We start from the raw sequence: 20,000 nt of genomic DNA, 5'->3' as shown, positions 1-20,000 counted from the left end.
ATTATGGGCATTTAATCACATAAGAGTGAGGACAACTCCAATTCACACCAGGAGATCAGTTGTGAACACACACGCATTTGTATCCATGCTATAAATGCATGTATGCTTGTGTGTGTGTGTGGGCGCCTGTGTGTGTGTGTGTGTAGCCCTTTTCCCACATGCGCTTTGTACCGCAAAATGACCGGAACGTGGTCTAATGCCTGCAAGTGAGAAAGGCGCCGTGCCGGTATAAGCGCGACCCCGTCGTCCCCGACATTTCACCACTTTCGACCAAGTCAGAAGAGCGGTATGATCTTAAGGGGACGCAAGTGGAAACGGGTGCAGTCATTTTCCGCGACAGCGGTCCTTCAATCATGGGCGAGGAGTAGCCTACACACGTTGCTTAATGTTCCAGCGGGCATAATCTAATCATTCGCGCACATTAAAGCAAACTGGCGAAATGATCTTGTGATAGCCTAATAAGAGCAGTATGTCAGCTTGCTGATTTCCCGAAGGCAACCCCGGACACATCAAACGAAGCCAGTCTGCTTTCTCTACATACAAGCGTTGAGCAGCTTGCAAGCCTTTCTCGCTGTGTCTGTCTGTGGCTGCTGCTCTCGAGCAGACAGGGGAGGGGGTAAATCGGCTGTGTTTATTACGCTGGCGGCTTGACGCTGCTCTTAAGTCAAACGAGTGTGATTTATTGTGTGACAACTGACAAGCGAACTTATTTCGAGTTTTGCCGACCCCCCAAATAAGCTCCCCCTTCCCCCCCGCCCCCCCCCCCAACATACAGGTAAATTCGCTGATAGATTCCCACATGCGCGAGCCGAAGTGTGAAGGGAAATGTCCGATATTGACTTACAGGTAATTTTCCGGTATGCATGTGGGAAAAGGGCTTGTGTGTGTGTGTGTGCGTGTGTGTGTGTGTGTGTGTGTGTGTGTGTGTGCGTGCACGTGCAAGCATATTTTGCTGGCAACAGCATTCCAAAGAATGACTAATATTTAGTTTCACTTAGGGTCAATGAGTAACAGTGGGAGGGTGGATGGGCAAATTGTGTGCACGCGTGCATGTGTGTGCGTGTGCGAGCGTGTGTGTGTGTGTGTGTGTGTGTGTGTACGTGCCTATATCAACCAAAGACAGTATAATTTATGCTGAACACTTTACAAAATACATGAATTATGATGTAATTTGGTATAGAAATAGAAATAGAGGCAAACATAACATAGAGACATATTTTATGTGGTTGAAATGCCAGGAATTCAAATTTTAATTTTCTGCCATAATCTTTCTTTGAAAGCTTTGCAAGCTTTTGAATGGGTGATGTGAGGAGTTGACATATTGCCATAAAAGACGATAAGTAGATAAATCCATAAATATGTTCCCATATATTGATTGGTATCTGCTGCAAAATCAATATCAACCTGCTGTGTGTGTGTGCGCGCATGTGTGTGTGTGCGCGCATGTGTCTGTGTGTGTGTGTGTGTCTGTGTGTGTGTCTGTGTATGCGTGTGTGTGTGTGTGTGTGTGTGTGTGTCTGTGTGTGCGCGTGTCTGTGTGTGTGTATGCGTGTCTGTGTGTGCGCGTGTCCCGTTCTTACCTATGTCATAAGCCAGAAAGTCAGCGGAGAAGCACTTGGCTCCGTTGCTTAGCGACGTGTCGTTGTGAGTGTTTCCCCCGAAAACCAGCAGTGTGCCACTCAGCAGCACCGCCGAGTGGAGGTACCGCGCCAAGCCACTCTCCCTCAGGATCAGCCTGTACACACACACACGTAAGCACGCACGCACACACACACACACACACACACACACACACACACACACACACACACACACGCGCAGAGAGAAAGGTGCAACTCGAGTGTGAACACATGGTAGGAAAGCGTTAATATGTCAATTATGAGTGTGTGTGTGTGTGTGTGTGAGTGTGTGTGTGGCCCACATACATGTACAGTAATGGCGTGTGCACATGGTGCCGTGTTAGTGATGGCGTCTGTCTGAGTGTTTGACCTGGCCTGTGGTGCCTGCCCTTCATATACCAACTGTTCCTTCATGAGAGCTACACACACACTCACAGACTCGCGCACACACTCGCACACACTCTCTCTCTCACTCACTCACACACGCACGCACGCAGGCAACACACACACACACACACACACTCGCACACACACACACACTCGCACACACACTCTCTCTCACACACACACTTGCACACACACTCGCACACACACACACTCTCACACACACACGCACACGCACACACACAGACACACACACACTCACACTAGACATAGGCGTTGTGGGAGGTCTCAATCTGCAGTGTGTGACCTTTGTGTGGTCAGAGGTGACATAGCGGGGGGCAACTGTGATGGCTATCCATGTCCACTTCATTCACTGCTCTCTAGCGCCTCACAGTTCTTAAAGGAAATTACACCAAGGTTAGGGGAGATGGGACCTTTGGTAAAGTTACCCGTTAAGAGAGCCCAAAATCCTCCATAACTCTTTAGCATAAACTGTGTTGAGTCGTAGTACATGACGAGCATTAGCGACAGTATAAAACACTGACTATATTTCATGTACATTTTTGGGCGATTTCTTACGTACAGTAAAAGTGCCAGAGTTGAGCTGTAAATCACTTAAAGGATGACGGTTTCACTTCCAGTCTCTCTCCACTCTGCCGACCCCTCTAGTTCAAATAAAAACGCAATAAAATGGGCATAGGGTCTATCAAATGAATCTGCTTACCGGCATGTAGAGTCTAACTAAAGTAAGAGAATACCAAACACCCAATGACATTCACCCACTTTAGATTAACCGATGAAACATTGTCAGTTGAACGTAGTTAGATGTGGAGGAGGGTTATTTTATTCTATTTCAAACAACACCTACAGACAGTAAATATCAGTTAACGTCTCAAAAAGAGATTATGACCCCTTTAAGATTGCTTATAGCTTGAAGTTCTCCTGTTCTAACTTCTGAGACGATGTTCGTTGCCTATTATAAATATACAGTGTATGTTAAAGGTCCCATTCCGTGCAAAAGCTGTTTTTACTTGTAAATGCATATATACTGCTGTCATCCCTCCCTGTAATGAGTGGTCACAACCTCAGAACTGCCAGAGTTGGATTTGTCCCTATCCAGCTTCCCCCCAACTTTTTTTCTTAAAAAATTACTTGATCGATTATTTTTCTGTCTATTATTTTTCTGTTGATCGACTAATCGATTAATCGTTGCAGCTCTAGGAGAGTTTGACATTGCCTGGGAGTTTGATAAAACAGCTGGACTACCTGGAAGAGCTTTGCAAATGTTGAGGGTTGGAGATGTTGTGACACCTGACTCTGACAAGAATTTCCATTTGGAAAGTGAGAGCAACAGAGAGTGTCTATGTGTGTGTGTGTGTGTGTGTGTGTGTGTGTGTGTGTGTGTGTGTGTGTGTGTGTGCTTGTGTGTAGATGTGTGTATGTGTGTGTGTGTGTATGTGTGTGTGTGTGTGTGTGTGTGTGTGTGTGTGTGTGTGTGTGTGTGTGTGTGTGTGTGTATGTGTGTGTGTATGTGTGTGTGTCTGTGTGTGTGTGTGTGTGTGTGTGTGTGTGTGTGTGTGTGTGTGTGTGTGTGTAGATGTGTGTACGACGTGCAGTGTGCGACTGTGAGACTGATAGAACGTAGTGTCCTCTTTCACCCATCCATCTGCTGGAGGTCACCTGAGGTCGGCCCCCCTGTCATACGTAGTCCTCCATCCTCTCACCCTCTTCTGCTCGCAATTTCCTCCTCTAACGGGAATGGCTTTGAACGTTGTGCTATTACGTCTTGTTCTTTTTCCACGCTATTCCCCCCAGTTCCCCTCCCCCCCGAACAACCAGAGGAGGCACTAGTGCTGCGACCAGGACTCCTACAACCCCCCACGGGCTTCCCACCCGCAGACACAGCCAATTGTGTCTGTAGGAAACCGGAAGTACCGCTGCCGGGAATTAAACCTGGATCACTCATTTTGGAGTATTTCAAATGTTCTGTTTTGGGGCAACGAACGGTCCTAAGACTAACTAAGACTAAAGGTCCTTACACATCAAGAGCGATGCGAATATACGGCACGAAATTGCGATGCGAGTTTTGAGCCACCTGTCAATCACAGCCACAGATGTGAACACGTCGGAGGCGAATTTCTGAAAAATCGACCGTGGTTCGAAAAAATAAACACCGCAATGTCGCTCAGCGAAACTTCGCCGTTGGTACGCACGGTTGCATTGACGGATATACAGTAGGTTCGGAAAATATTATTGACGTGCGAATTAATCGCACGAAAAAAACGCTCCCGATGTGTAAGGACCTTAAGAGTTGTTATCTCGATTTAAAGTTACAGTACATCGTTTTCAACACTTTTTTCACTCCACACATTTGTCACATTCAAGGTAACAGTTGGAGAGCTTAGACTGAAATGACATCCTCAGTAATTAGGTTTCCATAATTATGCACTATGAACTAACACAGTCTCTGGTGGCTGCGTCTGCTGTAATGATGATGTCAATATTCATGGGTAGCATTATGCATAGTCATGGACCGCACAAACCATGAGCGTGCATGAATATTTGATGAGTCATGTGACGGCAGTGTGGTGACTGTAGTGCCTCTGTGATACCAGCTTTATGTACTGATAGTGCTCACACACACACACACACACACACACACACTCTTAAACACACACACACATACACACACACACACAGGTGTGCTCTCACCAGGTGTGTGTGTGGACGTGGTAGCGGTACAGGTGGTCCACCAGGCCGTACTTGCTGTTGCTCAGAGCCTTGTAGCCGCCGTGTACGAACACACAGCCGCTGGCCCGGTGGTACACGCTGCTGTGGCCATAACCCCCCTGAACCACCGCGCCACTGGCAGACACCACCTGCCACGAGTTTGACCCTGGTGACAGAGAGAGTGAGAGAGGGGGGGAGACAGAGAGAGAGGGGGAGAGAGAGACAGAGAGAGGGGGGGGGAGAGAGGGAGAGAGGGGGGGGGAGAGAGGGAGAGAGAGACACAGAGAGAGAGAGGGAGAGAGACACAGAGGCAGAGAGAGAGGGGGGGAGACAGAGAGAGAGAGGGAGGGGGGGAGAGAAACAGAGAGACACAGAGAGAGGGGGAGAGAGAGACAGAGGCAGAGAGAGAGGGGGGGAGAGAGACAGAGAGAGAGGGAGAGAGAGAAAGGGGTTGATTAATGCAGTACTCAGGGACAAAGATCAGAGTTGATAGCTTAAAAAGTTTTTGATGCTTTGGCAATATTGGCCTTCCACATCCATGCCAACGAGCAAGGCACTTTTACTTCTGGCACTGAGAGGAGAGAGAGAGAGAGAGAGAGAGAGAGAGAGAAACAGACGGAGAGTGTGAGCTAAAGAGGAAGAGAGGCCCGAGGAAATGTGAACTTATCGAATGTAATTATTAGACTTGTGTGATGCATACTAATTCATTCAGGTGGCAAAACACTATTAAAAACAGGCTGGAATGACATCATCCAGCCTGACCCCGCCCCCCCCACCCCCGTTAAAGAAGACCCTTAAGCTGTGTTCACACCGAGATATTTATTTGTCTCTCTGTCGCTCGATTCAACCCTTTGGAATCGCTCTGTCGCTGTGATTAAATCGCTCGTCAACAGGCACACGAATTGACGGACATCTGGGGGCTATAACGTTATGTCATGATGTTTGTCCACTACGAGCCACCGTAGTTGTTTACAAGCTAAGCCTATCAGCGTGCTCCTAACGCGAGCTCCATACCGGTAGTACAGACTTCACTTCATGTCAGCTGTCAGCCTGTCAATGCGGTTTGTTGCCACACAATAAACCAGCGGTTTGTTCCAAGCCAGTGTGATCCTTGACTCGCTCTCACACGGCAGCCAATCAGCGTTGAACAGCGAGCGACTGATGCCAGCGTCATTTCGCTCGAGTTGGGGTATTTCATCTCGGGCGACGAGCGTATTTTCTCCCTATTTCTCTGTCGCTCGGACGCCCAGCGATTTTTCTCCCGGGCGAATATACGCTCAATCGCTCGTTTGCATTGACTTTGTATGTAAACTCGATGCCAGCGGAAAACTTTAATAGGTCGGTGTGAACGCAGCTTTAGAAGTAGGGGAGGAGCAAAAAACGTGAAAAGTGCGAGACAACGTGAAATGATGGAGAAGTGTACACGGCACACCCGAGGCTCAGACCTCACGAGACAGAGGGTTTTTCTAATCTTGAAACGTTTTTAATGTTTCATGTTTTTAATGTTTCATGTTTTTAATATTTCATGTTTTTAATGTTTCATGTTTTTAATGCGCAAATCAAAAATGCAGATTTAAAAAAACAGGTGGATGGATGGGAAGCCACCTAGAGAGTGAGGCATGAGAGGATCCACTGGATTCATTCATCATCGTCTTCTCCCAGACACTGTGTGTGTGTGTGTGTGTGTGTGTGTGTGTGTGTGTGTGTATGTGCGTGTCCAGAATATGTCAAAAATCCAGCTCTAATTTCAGTGGCTGGTCTTACAACACTGGACTACACCGCCATCTATTGGCTATATAGAAAACACTCAAACTAACCCCTCAAAAACATCTAAATTGAGAATTGTGTGTGCGTGTGTGTGTGTGTGTGTGTGTGTGTGTGTGTGTGTGTGTGTGTGTGTGTGTGTGCGAGTGAGAGAGAGAGGGAGACAGAGAGAGAGAGAGAAGCTGAAGGCAAATATGCATTGGATACAGATAGATTTTAAATTATGATTCTAATTTAAAAGTTAAGGTGAGTCTCATTTTGAAGTCAAATAACCGAAGAGCTTATTTCACCCAAGAGTGGATTCACTTCTGAGTATTGTAGACAGTTTACGCCATGGATCCATAAACCAGCCCTGTTTGTCTTATTAAAGGTTCAATCCGGTCAAAAACACCATTTTTGCCATCTTGGACAATTCAACTAAATGACCCTGTGTAGCTGGATGAGATGAGCATGACAGGAGATGAGGCTGATGAAGCTGGTTCCCACTTGGCTGTGCTCCATCCTCAACACTGAACATCAACACCTCTCTCTCTCTCCAGCGTTAGAAGGCTGTGCTCCATCCTCAACACTGAACATCAACACCTCTCTCTCTCTCCAGCGTTAGAAGGCTGTGCTCCATGCTCAACACTGAACATCAACACCTCTCTCTCTCTCTCCAGTGTTAGAAAGCCAAGAGACCATCGTGCATGATGTGATGATGAAAAGCTTTTTACACCAAGAAGAGCTTTCTTCCATTTCTCCACCACAAACTGATGCCCACATCCCACAGTGACTGTGAAGTCCTTCTGCTCACGGGAGGAGCTCCACAAACTGCAGCCTCCAACCAGGCCCCTAAACTAATTTGCCTGCCTCGCTTTTGGGGAGAATTGTTGGCGGTCAAAATCTGAGATGTAACTGTCTGAGATCAAAAGAATCAAGACGCTAAGCGGCTAAGCTAACATCTCAGGAGCTGTGGGGGAGAAAAAAAGCTTGATTTTCAGATTTAGTATTAAACACATTTTAAATGTGTTGTATCGGGGCTTTGGGCCATGAAACGTGTTCTACTCATAAAGGACCATGTGGATGAGTTGTGAGATTCTTCACCAGCGGCAATAACAGAATTTCTGCAGTGTTTAAATTGGGTTTTCGCCCCTGCCAGCAACCACAGTCCTCTGCTGTGTGTTTAATATGTGTTATCTAGTAGTGAGCGTGGGTTAGGACAGAGACGAATGGACAATAGTATAGTATGAAATGGTACACTCTTCCGCTCTCCTAAATTCCATGGACTCCAATAGACTCAAGACCTGCCGCAAGTCTCCTAAGGCAGCGTGGCAGCGGCGACACAGATGTGACACAGATACAGGAAGGAGTTGAGCTGCCTCTATAGTGTAAAGTCTCTGATTAGGATTTTCACTAATGGCCATTTTAAAACGTTGCCTCGGGAAATGTCAACAACTTAACGAGTCTCTTCTGTTTGACTCGCATCAATGAAAAGCAATTAAGCGATCACCAATCAACCAATCGGCAACAGACAAATGCAAGCTGGCTCAGCTGTGCCACTCACTGATGTTGTACTCGTGGACTTTGCTGACGTAGCTGTAGACGGGCGAGTAGCCGAAGAAGATCAGCATGACGGGCTCGCCGCCGGCCAGCTCCACCACGTGGGCGGAGTGGCCCTCCAGGGCGTAGGGGGGAGGCGGGGCCGGTTGCCGTGGCGACCAGGTGCGTCGGGGGATGTTGAACAGCCACATCTCGTCCGTCACGTTGGCCGAGCCCGCCTCCAGCTTTCCTCCAAACATGTAGATGTCATCCTGTAGCACGCACAGACACACGCACACGCACACACAGACACACACACAGAGACACACACACACACACACGCACAGAGACACACACACACACACACACACACACGCACAGAGACACACACACACACACACGCGCACACACACACACAGAGACACACACACACACAGAGACACACACACACACACACAGAGACACACCCACGCACAGAGACACACACACGCACACACACGCGCACACACACACACACACACACACACACGCACACGCACACGCACACACACACACACACACACACACGAAAGAAATGAAAGGAGGGACTTCTGAAAACATGCCGACTGATCTGTTTTCTGTTGCCAAAGTTCAAGCAGCAAAAACACACGCTTGAACTGACCTTGACTCTTAATTTCAACAGGAGAGAGAGATGGAGAGAGAGAGAGAGAGAGGTAGAGAGAGGGGGAAAGAGACAGGGAAAGAGAGAGAGGGGGAAAGAGAGAGTGAGAGAGGGGGAAAGAGAGAGAGAGGTAGAGAGAGGGGGAAAGAGACAGGGAAAAAGAGAGAGGGGGAAAGAGAGGTAGAGAGAGGGGGAAAGAGAGAGGTAGAGAGAGGGGGAAAGAGAGAGGTAGAGAGAGGGGGAAAGAGAGAGAGAGAGAGGGGGAAAGAGAGAGGTAGAGAGAGGGGAGAAAGAGAGAGGTAGAGAGAGGGGAGAAAGAGAGAGGTAGAGAGAGGGGAGAAAGAGAGAGGTAGGGAGAGGGGAGAAAGAGAGAGGTAGAGAGAGGGGGAAAGAGAGAGAGGGGTGAATGTTGTCCTAGGTATATTAGGAAGTGTTGAGTTAGCCACTTGACAGGAATCACTGTGGATACTTGTGTGTATTACAGGAGTGTGTGTGTGTGTGTGTGTGTGTGTGTGTGTGTGTGTGTGTGTGTGTGTGTGTGTGTGTGTGTGTGTGTGTAGTTGATCTTGTTCTGTGACCCAGGAATCCTATTGTAAATCTCCCTGCTTCTTGCGGTGTTCATCTGGGTGCAGCTCTACCTGAGGAGAACCTCATCATCGTTGTTGTTCATTTATATGGTAATAGTGGATTTGGCCTACGAGGTGGAATTTATGTAGAGGGGAGGGGAGGGGAAGGGAGAGGAGGAGAGGGGAGAGGGAGGGAGGGGAGGGGAGAGGAGGAGAGGAGAGGGGAGGGGGAGGGGAGGGGAGGGGAGGAGAGGGGAGGGGAGGGAGAGGGGAGACATATAAAAGACTGCAGCATGCTGTTCAGTCAGTCTAATCCTAGAGAAGGCCCAACAGCCACACACGCACACATACACGCGCGCGCACGCACACACACACACACACACACACACACACACACACACACACATTTGACTCTCTACTGCCCACTAGTGGATGTATTGCTTAACATGACACCAATGTAAGATGCATGGAAGTATGTGGGCACTGGGCAGTGACGGTTACATCGTTTGAAACAGACTTATTTTCATATGAAAATGAAGCATAAATGAGCCTTTGGGATGCACTCTGGCACTGCCATATTATGCTCTAAGAATTCAGACACTTCAGTTTGTAACAGTCAGTTTGGTTGGAATTACATGTTGGTCCACTGTGAGGCGCTCCTTATTATTGTATTGTCTTTGCGACAACTTACTTTACGTCTCTCTTCTTCTCCAGTCTGCCTCCATGCAAGACGCAAGTCAGACTATTCTCTGTGACAACTTGGTGTGTGTGAATTAGTGCTCTATGTCTAGCTTCTACATGTGTGTAGAGAATTAGTGCCGTAGAGACCAGGCTTTATATGGTCGACAAGTATTAGCAATGAATAAACAGTCTGTGCGCAAATCCCACAACTGCCGTGGTTTGAGTCTGTCATGTTAGCTAGCTATCCAGGAGGCTAACAAGCTACAAAACACCCACAAACTTGTTACAAGTTACAACTGCACAGTAGTACAGTTCAATTGAACTGAGCTCTGTGACTCAGGAAGCTTGTGGTGTAGCTGCTGTGTGTGAGTATAACTCAACAGAAAGTTCAGTGGGTGAAGCTTGTGGTGTAGCTGCTGTGTGTGAGTATAACTCAACAGAAAGTTCAGTGGGTGAAGCTTGTGGTGTAGCTGCTGTGTGTGAGTATAACTCAACAGAAAGTTCAGTGGGTGACAGTTGATTTTCATTGACAAGCTGTCAGAAAAGATGAGTTCTGATCTGCTTGTGGCTTGTGCTGGTGGCAGATGGGGCGTCTATATCACAACAACGCGTGATTGGATGATCTGACTTCACGTTCATGATCTTGTACACGGCCACGACAGGAAGCATCTGGGAGTCACACTCTGTCAACAACATCCACTTCCTGTCGCTATGATATCGCTGATAATGAGGCAGGTGTGTGACTTTTATATCAACGCTTAAGACGAGACTCAGATACGATAGCAGCGCTCAACAATGTCAGGAGCAATGTGACTGCTGTAACGAGATCCCCATTGCCATCTGGCTGTAAGACCTTCAATGCAGACTTTTGATTCAATTCCTAATTAGATGTGAATGGAGTTTGGCAATCATTTTTCAGAATTCCAGCTTCTGGCTTGATCATAGCACAGCTTTTGATTTCTGTTCCTATTTTTATTATTTTACTAGAGATCATTATTAGCTGGCTGGCAATTGCTATTCTTCATGCTGCTGCTCACCAAAGAAAAGACAATCAGACAAACGTGTAACATTTACATGTTACATGTTACAAACGTGCAACATTGTGACATAATTGTCACAGAAAGACAATCCTCCACAAAGCCACATTTTTCTATGCAGAGCCTTTTGAAGCGTTTTGTAAAAAACGCGTTAAAAAAAGTGCATTTACGTTCCAAAAGTCATAAAAGTTGTTCACGTTTGTGAAGATTATCATGCAGAACCCAGATTCGCGTTCCCATAAACCCCCATGTTAAATCCCATAGACTTTTCCACTGAAGAACCCGGAAGTATACTTCCAAACTCATTCCCGCGGCTCTCGATAAGCCCTTGAAGCTAAACCAGCACACGCTAGTATTGCATTTGCCAGCTATAAGCTAATATGGTGTCTGGATTGTGCTGCTGGTGCAGTAATTATAACATTAGTAAGAGTCACCTAAAATACCAGGGTCAAGCCTGAGGGCGAGGGGTGAAGAGTCAGCAGGTCTGGATGGAAGGATGTCTCTGTTACCCTCTGGGGTAAAAATAAAACACACACTGCCTCAAAGAGACCTGTGTGTGTGTGTGTGTGTGTGTGTGTGTGTGTGTGTGTGTGTGTGTGTGTGCGTGCGTGCGTGTGTGTGTACGTCCGAGCATGTGAGTCTGAGAGCGCTCTCCTTCGATGAAGTTCCCATCATCTCCCCTTCAGTGTAATGGAGATGGTGTGATGTTTAGTAAGCTGGCCTGAGACACGTGAAGATAGGAGTTATTGCTGGGTGCAAATGGTCCCACACGGACCTGACCGTCTCACATCTCACATTCATCACACAAGAAGACAGGAACATGTCTGCAGGGGATTTTTAGATCGCTCACCCGTTTATACAGTCGTCAGTCTATGGCTGCAAAAACAAGTCTGGTTGTATAGAAGAGAACGGGAAAATGTGTACCGACTTCTCATTTAATGTATTACCCCAGTAAACACACTTTCCTAATGAGTGTGTGGTCTCAGTCGCTCAATGCAGTATTGTGTTCATTTAGTAAATTATGGTCCGATTTATGGGCAAAAATGAATCGGGGAGTTGCCTCTGTGGTGCAATTTTTTTAGTAAATTGTAAAAATGTGAATCCTCTTTGGCCAAATAAAGTCTTACTTGAACCTTTAACACCAGTAACGAGTGGTCAGGTAATTTACAAGCCCTCTCCCCCTAATCTCTCAATTGAACTTCATTGATTATTTAAATCTCCAGGACGGCTCAGGGTCTAATGTTAATTAATGTTCTGTTCTTCTTCGTCTAAAACGTTCTCACACAAACCTGATCATTCTGCTTCCCCCTGGAGTTTCCTCTGTCCTGTCAAGTGACACTTTTTAGTTATTATCACTGCTTAACCCATTGATACCTGATGCAGCATTTGTGTGTGTATCCCTTTAAGACCACGAACCGCGTTAACGCGGTTCGCGGTCTTAAAGGGATACGCACACAAATGAGGGATATACACGCAAATGCTGCATCAGGTATCAATGGGTTAAATGTCCCAGGAGATTTGCTGCAGTGACATTATTACCGCACGCATGGAAACGTTTCTGAACACCGCCTGAGCATCGCAGCACCACTCGAGGACGAAGTCAAGGATGCAGCGCATTCTGACAGACGGCTGTCATCCGACGGAGCGCTCTCCTCTGACACAGCGCTCTCTGGTGGTGGTAAGCGTGCTTTTTTTTTTTTTACACATTTCTCGGTCTACTCTGAAATTTATAGATTTCCCTGGAAATACAGATCTACCCCCCCCCCCTACATTTACAATAACATATACACAGTATACTAGACCATGTATGCAACAGGTTATATACAGTAGTGTATAATCATGATATAAGTTATAGGGTATTGCCTATGACAAACATGGTGAATCTATCAAATGTGTCAAAACAGATAAGCACATGTTGTATTACCTGGTACAGAGCCAAGGAATGTCCATATCTGTAGAGAGGACCGTTATTGACAGGCACCACATCCCATGTACTAGTTTCCAGGTTGTAACTAGGGATAGGAAGACAGAGAGAGACTGGAGTGTAATAGATGATAACCCCTAGCTTCAAAAATCAGTTTCACAAGAGCCAAAGCAAGCTGATGGGTGTCTAGTACTTATGGAGGACCATGTGGTAGTTGGAGTAGTTGAAGGAGATGGGTGTAGTACTTACTTGAGGACCATGTGGTAGTTGGAGTAGTTGAAGGAGTAGCCTCCCACCACCCACATCAGGCCAGAGTGGAGCAGTGCTCTGTGGGACGCCCGGCCCAGAGACTGAGCTGATGGCTTGACGTTGGGCAGCACCCAGAAAGCTTCAGTGGAGGGAACCGAGAGAGAGCAGTCCGGACCTGGAGCAGAGAGGGATGGACTTTACTCATTATCAAAATCAAAACCAATTTTATTTATTAGTAGCTAGCTACCGTATCCATATTATTACTAAATTTGCCACCAAATAAAAATTATTATTCATTGAAAAAATGATCAGGTATCAAAAATATGAGTTGAAAGGGAGTAAGATGGGGAAGGGAGAAGGGATGGAGACAGAGACACAGAGGAGATACATCACATTAAGTATGGCAGAACTGACAGATCTAACATAGCTAACATAATACACACAACATGACTAATGTGTTTCGTTTGGATAAAAAGCAGTAGAGGACGTCTGAAGTGAAACATACTGATCACTAAGCAAGTCGCCACAGCACCATCTAGTGGTACTGTACTAACAAGACATTGAGAGGATGGATGCATTCTAAGGCATATAGCTGCTAATATAATGCATGGACACCTCCTCCTACAGCAGTGGTTCTTAAAGGAGAACTAACCTCCAAAACACTTTTTTTCAGCTTTTAACCAATATATATGACTTTGGGGGTGATGTGTGAAGAATTCTGGTCAGAATTTCCACATTTGACACCAAACTGTTGCCATTTTACCATTTGTATCATTTTTCAGCAGCATACCTGGCATAAGCGCCCTCTTAGGGTCAAAGACTGCTTTTTTTTTTTTTCTCAAATGAATGGGAGATTAGGAACACTTTGACGTCACAGTGTTCCCAAAGACTATGGGATTTCAAGATAATTACTCCCCTACCCCCCCTGTACCCTTTCGGCTCCTCAGAACTCCAAGCCTATTCCTATTGAAGTTTGCTCTTAAAATACTGAACCAAACGTCGTCAAAGTTGGCACATGTCTTAATTATAGTTAGTTTCCCGCTGAATGTGTCACTACTTTATTAATATCTTACCTGAATAAGCTCGAATGATGATGTATATATTATCAGTCCGAGTTGGAAGCAGCTGTCTCCAGCCCAGGCATGCGGGAGAGAGTCCTACTGTAAACCTCATGCACTAGCTCCAAGCTCCGCGGGCGCGCGCAGCAGAGCAGAGCTCTCTGTGCTCTCAGAGTAGAGAGAGCAGTCTGATATTTCCGCAAACAAATATGGTCGCAGTTTAGCGCACATGTAAAATATAACGCTATACTACGACGTGACAACGTGACAAAGCTTCTCTAAACACATCGGCTACTATCATTTCCCTGCATCCCTCCTACTGAGATTATATCGGTAATGATTTTGGACAGACTGAATGCGCGGAGGAGAAGGAGAGATCTGCAGCTCTGCCCTGAGTAGCCCTGAGAGACACTCGCCTCGCTCCGACTACTGTGCCCGTCTGTGAAAAGCGTCCTGTCCAGTCGCACCTTCGCAAACAGATGCGGGATTCCCTCAATCCTGTACCCAATCTCAGACTGTATTCTCTAAATCGCACACCAGCTATTTCTGTCTGTTTGTTTGTTGCTCCGTGAGGTTACAAGCGCCCCATGCATGCAACAGGCTGTTTCGCCAGCCGGGGTCTGGCAGGAGGGAGGAGGCGCAGGCAGCCTGCACTGCGCTGAGAGGAAAAAACTTTTGCACAACTTTTAACAACAATCACGAAAAGCCCCCAAACTAAAATGAAAAAGGGACTATATGGCAACTTGGACGAGGGAATGACGTAGAGAAATCTCGCATTGTGTTACCCCAGAACGGGGGGTTTGTCGTATTGTGCGGTGTGCTGCTGTAACGAGCCCATGCCACTTGGCTCTCGTAACGTAGTTCAACACACTGCCATAGAGTTACATGCAGAAAAATAATTAAATTTCTAGTTCGCCACTGAATTACCAAATTGATATAACTTTCAACCATTTTGAGCAAAGCTCTTTCCATACAGGCCACCAGCGTTGGCTAATTGTTGATATTTATACAGATATGGCCCCTCTCAAATAAATTATTTTTGAGGCAATAGGCAAACTGTAATGGCGTCGATTTCCGAAAAAAAATCTGGACTTCAACACAGCCAAAGAGTCCAGTATAGACAAGAGCATATGTCATTTCTTGGTTTTTTCCATAGGTATTTTCAAATCACTGTTCTAATACATATCTAGGGGGTTAGTCCCCCTTTAAAGTCGAACTGAACCCGTTCGTCGTGTGCGTCGCAGTCCGTTTCAGACTGAAAACATAACTTGTCTGAGATGACAGGTTGAGAGGCGGGTCATAGCAGCATGTCGATTTTATTTGACAATTCTGGGGACTGGATTGGGCTTTGGCCAATCCTGGCGTGTTCCGCCTCCAAATCGAGTGGGATTCAGCGTGTTGTGGCGCTCCCCTCGGGAAGAGCCTGCTGACAGGAGGTTAGTGTGGCTGAGTGGAGCTCAGCGAGCCGCAGGCAGCCAGCTGCCTTCGTGTTGCCGAGCGGAGAGTGCAGCCCGTCGGCCTGGAATCTCCGAGGTGCGACCCCTGACAACCAGCAGGCTCTCAAGCGCGCGCCTTTATCGCTGCTGTAACTACGATATTCCTGGAATGCGCGTTTTAACGAGCCAGTTACATTTCTTTGCATTCTTAGACATTATCGTTTTTGTTTTTTGTTCATGTTTCATGCAATTGGCTAAGTTAGTAGTTAGTTTATGGGATAGGAATTCTGCCAGTTGACAGGCACTAGGCGCCATTTTCTACTTCATTTGGAAGAGAAAATTATCCTGAAATGAAGATTTGATTGACAGCTGCCATGTCGTGATATGATTGGTTGAAATGGGGTAGAAATTTGATAGTACTAGGTGACGTCAGCAAACTGTACATTACTATTATGAATGAAATCTTGAAAAATGAACTTTTGATGTGAAAAAGTGTGAAAAAGGAAATAAATTAGGTCCGGGGACCCCCAGCGGTCCCTGAGAGGGTTCCAGGGTGTCCCCAGCAAAAAGGGGGGTGATTTATTTGAGCAATAATTCCATCCAGAGCCTATGTAACACAATGACAGAATGTATGGTTGTTTTGGTCATGGGTTTCATACACCTTCTGTAATAAAACATCTAAAAGCTCAAATCGTATCAGATGGGGGACGCTGGGACAAAATCTTATCAAATGGCGGTATGTGGTCTCATTTGTGTCCGTTTAGAGGTCCTTGACGTGAAAAGTTTGAGAACCACTGTCCTACAGTATCTCGGGGAAAAAGTAAACTGTTTTAGGTAAATCAGACAAAGTGGCACTTTAATAATGTCTCTGCATGAATGGTTGAAATTGAACAATGGGATATTGAATGGGTGTCATGGTGCTCAGAGTCTAGGAACGGACTCGGCACAGGAACATTTACTCCACAAAAATGACCTAAACAAAAAAGAAAAACACCAACATAGGAGTTACAAGGAGGTCAAGCAACAGCCGTGAGTTATAATCACTATCATCCTTCACAAATGTTGTCCAATGACCTCCCTCCCTGCATATGGATGTGTGTGTGTGTGTGTGTGTGTGTGTGTGTGTGTGTGTGTGTGGGGTGTCAGTGAGGCCAAAATCATTAGGGCTTTGTAAATGGGGTGTGAGACTCTGATTAATGCCATGCCCCCCCCCCCCCCCCCCCCCCCACACACCTGGACAGTGACCTCAGCACCGTCTCTCCAGGTACAAATGAGGCTCAAGTACAAATATGGGGAGAAGAAACGAGAGAAATGCACTGATGATCCACGATGGATGCAAACTGCATTGGAATATATAGACAACACTGCGTTTGGATGGAGGCTGCAGCAGGTAGAGGAGACGTGGAAGAGCGAAGGACAAACGCTCTTTTCATTAACACACACTTTTCCGCTGTGACAGGAGAGTTGCTATGGCAACCAGCACATTTACCCCATTGTTTGTGCGTGTGTGCGCGCACACAGGTGTACAGGTGTGTGTGTGTGTGCGTGTGTGTGTGTGTGTGTGCGGCTGCCTTGGGGGTGTGTCCGCTAACTGCCCCCACCTCTCTCATCATTACCCAAGCCAGTAGCACAGACACTCTGTCTTCTATAAGCGAACAGACTGACAGGTGGTACTACTGTCTGTCATTATTACCGTCTTGATGGCTTTTGTGTGAATAAGAGGAGACACACAGAGGGACGGACAGAGAGGGAGACACACAGAGGGAAAAGAGATGCATTGCATCCTATAATAAGAACGCCAAGTCTCTGCGAGTGAGCAGAAGCTACGCCATTTTACGTGCGGATGCGCTGAATCTTTCAGGAAGTGTAAAGAGCACCCCTGGGTGACCTAACGGAGACAGATCTTTTAATTAATTAATTAGGGCCGATTACTGGCCGAATTCGCGATGGCTGCGCAGATTAATGGCCGAACTGGCGATGCTGTGCAATGGCTGCACACTGCACAGCCTCCCCCGGCAAGGGAGAGAATGAGGGAGACAGGTACCGCAGACAGATGTTTACGTAAAAAAAAATATATATGGTTGTGTGCGCGTGTCTATGTGTGGTGTGTCTATATGTGTGTGTGTGTGTGTGTGTGTGTATGTGTGTGTTTGGATGCTCGCACGCACGTTATTTTTATTTTTGTGCACACTGTCCCTGATGTGTTGTTCAATTAAGGATGATCTTAGTGAAAATGATCATACTTATAAATAGACTTGCACCGCTATAAACTCACTCCTGGTATGAACTCACTCCTGGCAGTTAAATGCAGTGATTTATAGCATTGCTATTTAAGAAGGTACTGTAAGATTACAAAGCAATCACTTGACCGGCAAAAAGCCAAATACAGCAAAGTACAGGGCTTTGGGTTTGTAATCATGTTGCAATTTCCCAAAAATGCACATATGGAAATGTGCCCCACAAGTATGCAGAATTTAATCTTACAGTCACATACATTTGTTTTCTTTTCCTCCATGGGATGTAATGTGGTGACGAGTCCCCTAGATGTCACCATAATTGCCTTTTGGTATTTGCACATATTTCAAATTATAGATTACATTCTCCCAATGTGACTTTTTTTTTTAAATAAATATGCACATATTTCAAAATTATAGATTACATTATCCCAGTGTGACTTTTTTTTTTATAAATATCTTCAGAGAGTTAATAACATCAACAATATTCCATTCATATATTATATTAATATAATATTTCATGCCAGGGTCTAAGTTTCAAATGTTTCAAAAGGAGGATAACTATTTTACAAGGAATAAAAAAAAAATACAGAATCTCCCTCCTCATGAGCATTAATTATGAGTATGTCTGCAGACAAAGGAAGCTAAAATATCCATATCAACATATCGAGTGGAACGTGGCGGTCCCGTCATCTGGTGTTTCTGCTTGTGCTGACAGCATCTCTCCAGGAGGGGGCAGTGCTCTACCATTTTGCCCCAACAGACTGGAGCAGCCTGACATGACCGCCAGAGTGTTTGACACAACCACACAAGCTATGCAGACTATCATATCTCACAATGGTATGGGATGACATTTTTGCAATATTTTTTCATCCTTGAAACGCTTTGAGGGTTTGGTGCAGTGTGCCAGGAATACCAGATACGGAAAGTTTAAAAAAATTAAGAATTGTCACAATTGCACACAACCACAGGAATGATACAATATAATCTGATACTATATAAATATGAAGCTTTTATTTGCATGGCACTGAGTTTCAGACCAGTCAGCAGTTTAATCAGTTTTAAAGATGCTACGTGGAACATTTTAACATCAATCAATCATGACCACATTGATATAAATACGCTAAACAAATTGAAATGACACCATCAGCGAGAAGGTTGGCAGCCTCCACCAGCCTCTTCACTGCATTTTACTGCAGGTCGACAGCAGGTCAGATTTCACAGGGAATCTGCTGGATTGCTTTGCAGCACGAAGTGAAAGGAAGAGTCGCCGCTGTTCTTCTAGTGGAAGATGGTGGAATGACTTCCAACATGTCGATCTTCTTCTTCAGGAAAGCAAAATAGGAAACGTTTGAGCGATGGAGAGGAGGTCCTCTTTGAGATCAGGGTTTTTTGCCTGGCTCAGGATGGGCCTTTGGGGGCTGACTAGACATCAGTAAGCTAAAGATGAAACTCACGGGGCGATGTGTTTTTAAAGTACCCCAAGTTTCAGACTTATAGTCATGTCAATGTAAAAATGTGGGACTTTAACTTTGAAATTCTCTAAACAGGGGGTCCGGGACCCCCAGGGCGTCCGCAGAGGTACTGCAGGGGCTCTGCCAATTTTTGTCAAAGTAGTTTGTGAAAAAAAATTAAATGTATTTTAGACAAAAAAATAATAATATTGAGTATTTTGAGTTCATATGCAGTCAGGGTTGTCCTGATCTCATATCAGTCATTGTCAAGATTTTATTTATTTATCTTGCAACCCAAAATCAAAGAATAAAGTAATGTCGCCCACAATTCAGTGGGATGTTATACAGCTAAAACCTCTTTGGGGGCACCAACGATTCCTATTTGCAAGAAAAACATTGAAGATGGAAGCTCACAATCTTCTTGTCAAACGTCACAGGTAGCACCTTTGAGATGTGACTCTCCCTCTGCCCTTTGGTTCCACTCTCTCCTCCAGCCAGTCCTCTCTCGCCTGGCCCCCAAAAGACCCGGCTCCAGTCCAGAGTCACATCCCGCAGTACCGGGCTGCACCAACCACACCTGGATGGAACCTGAAGCCCCCTCACTTCATTCAATAAGCACTGGTTGGTTCCGTCCCTGATTAAATTCTATTGGGTTTCCCCGGCCCGTGTGTGTGTCCCCGCCTCC

The 20,000-nt window shown here is 45.9% G+C and overlaps 1 protein-coding gene across 1 annotated transcript in view; it reads right to left on the bottom strand.

The window, feature by feature from the left end:
- The window catches only part of atrnl1a (attractin-like 1a), a gene marked incomplete at both ends in the record, with an annotated part of 286,198 nt that overhangs the window by 228,148 nt on the left and 38,050 nt on the right, over window positions 1–20,000 (bottom strand). The window contains 5 exons of the mRNA XM_083658569.1: window positions 1,581–1,735; window positions 4,716–4,899; window positions 8,041–8,287; window positions 12,885–12,972; window positions 13,134–13,308. Of these exons, the coding sequence (XP_083514695.1) occupies window positions 1,581–1,735; window positions 4,716–4,899; window positions 8,041–8,287; window positions 12,885–12,972; window positions 13,134–13,308 (849 nt within the window). The remainder of the gene's footprint in view (window positions 1–1,580; window positions 1,736–4,715; window positions 4,900–8,040; window positions 8,288–12,884; window positions 12,973–13,133; window positions 13,309–20,000) is intronic.

This window comes from Poromitra crassiceps, assembly GCF_964638095.1.
Source record: "Poromitra crassiceps genome assembly, chromosome: 22".
In the NCBI taxonomy this organism is placed as follows: domain Eukaryota; kingdom Metazoa; phylum Chordata; class Actinopteri; order Beryciformes; family Melamphaidae; genus Poromitra; species Poromitra crassiceps.
Note: the sequence above shows the minus strand (reverse complement) of the source record. Positions and strands in the feature narration are given on the sequence as shown.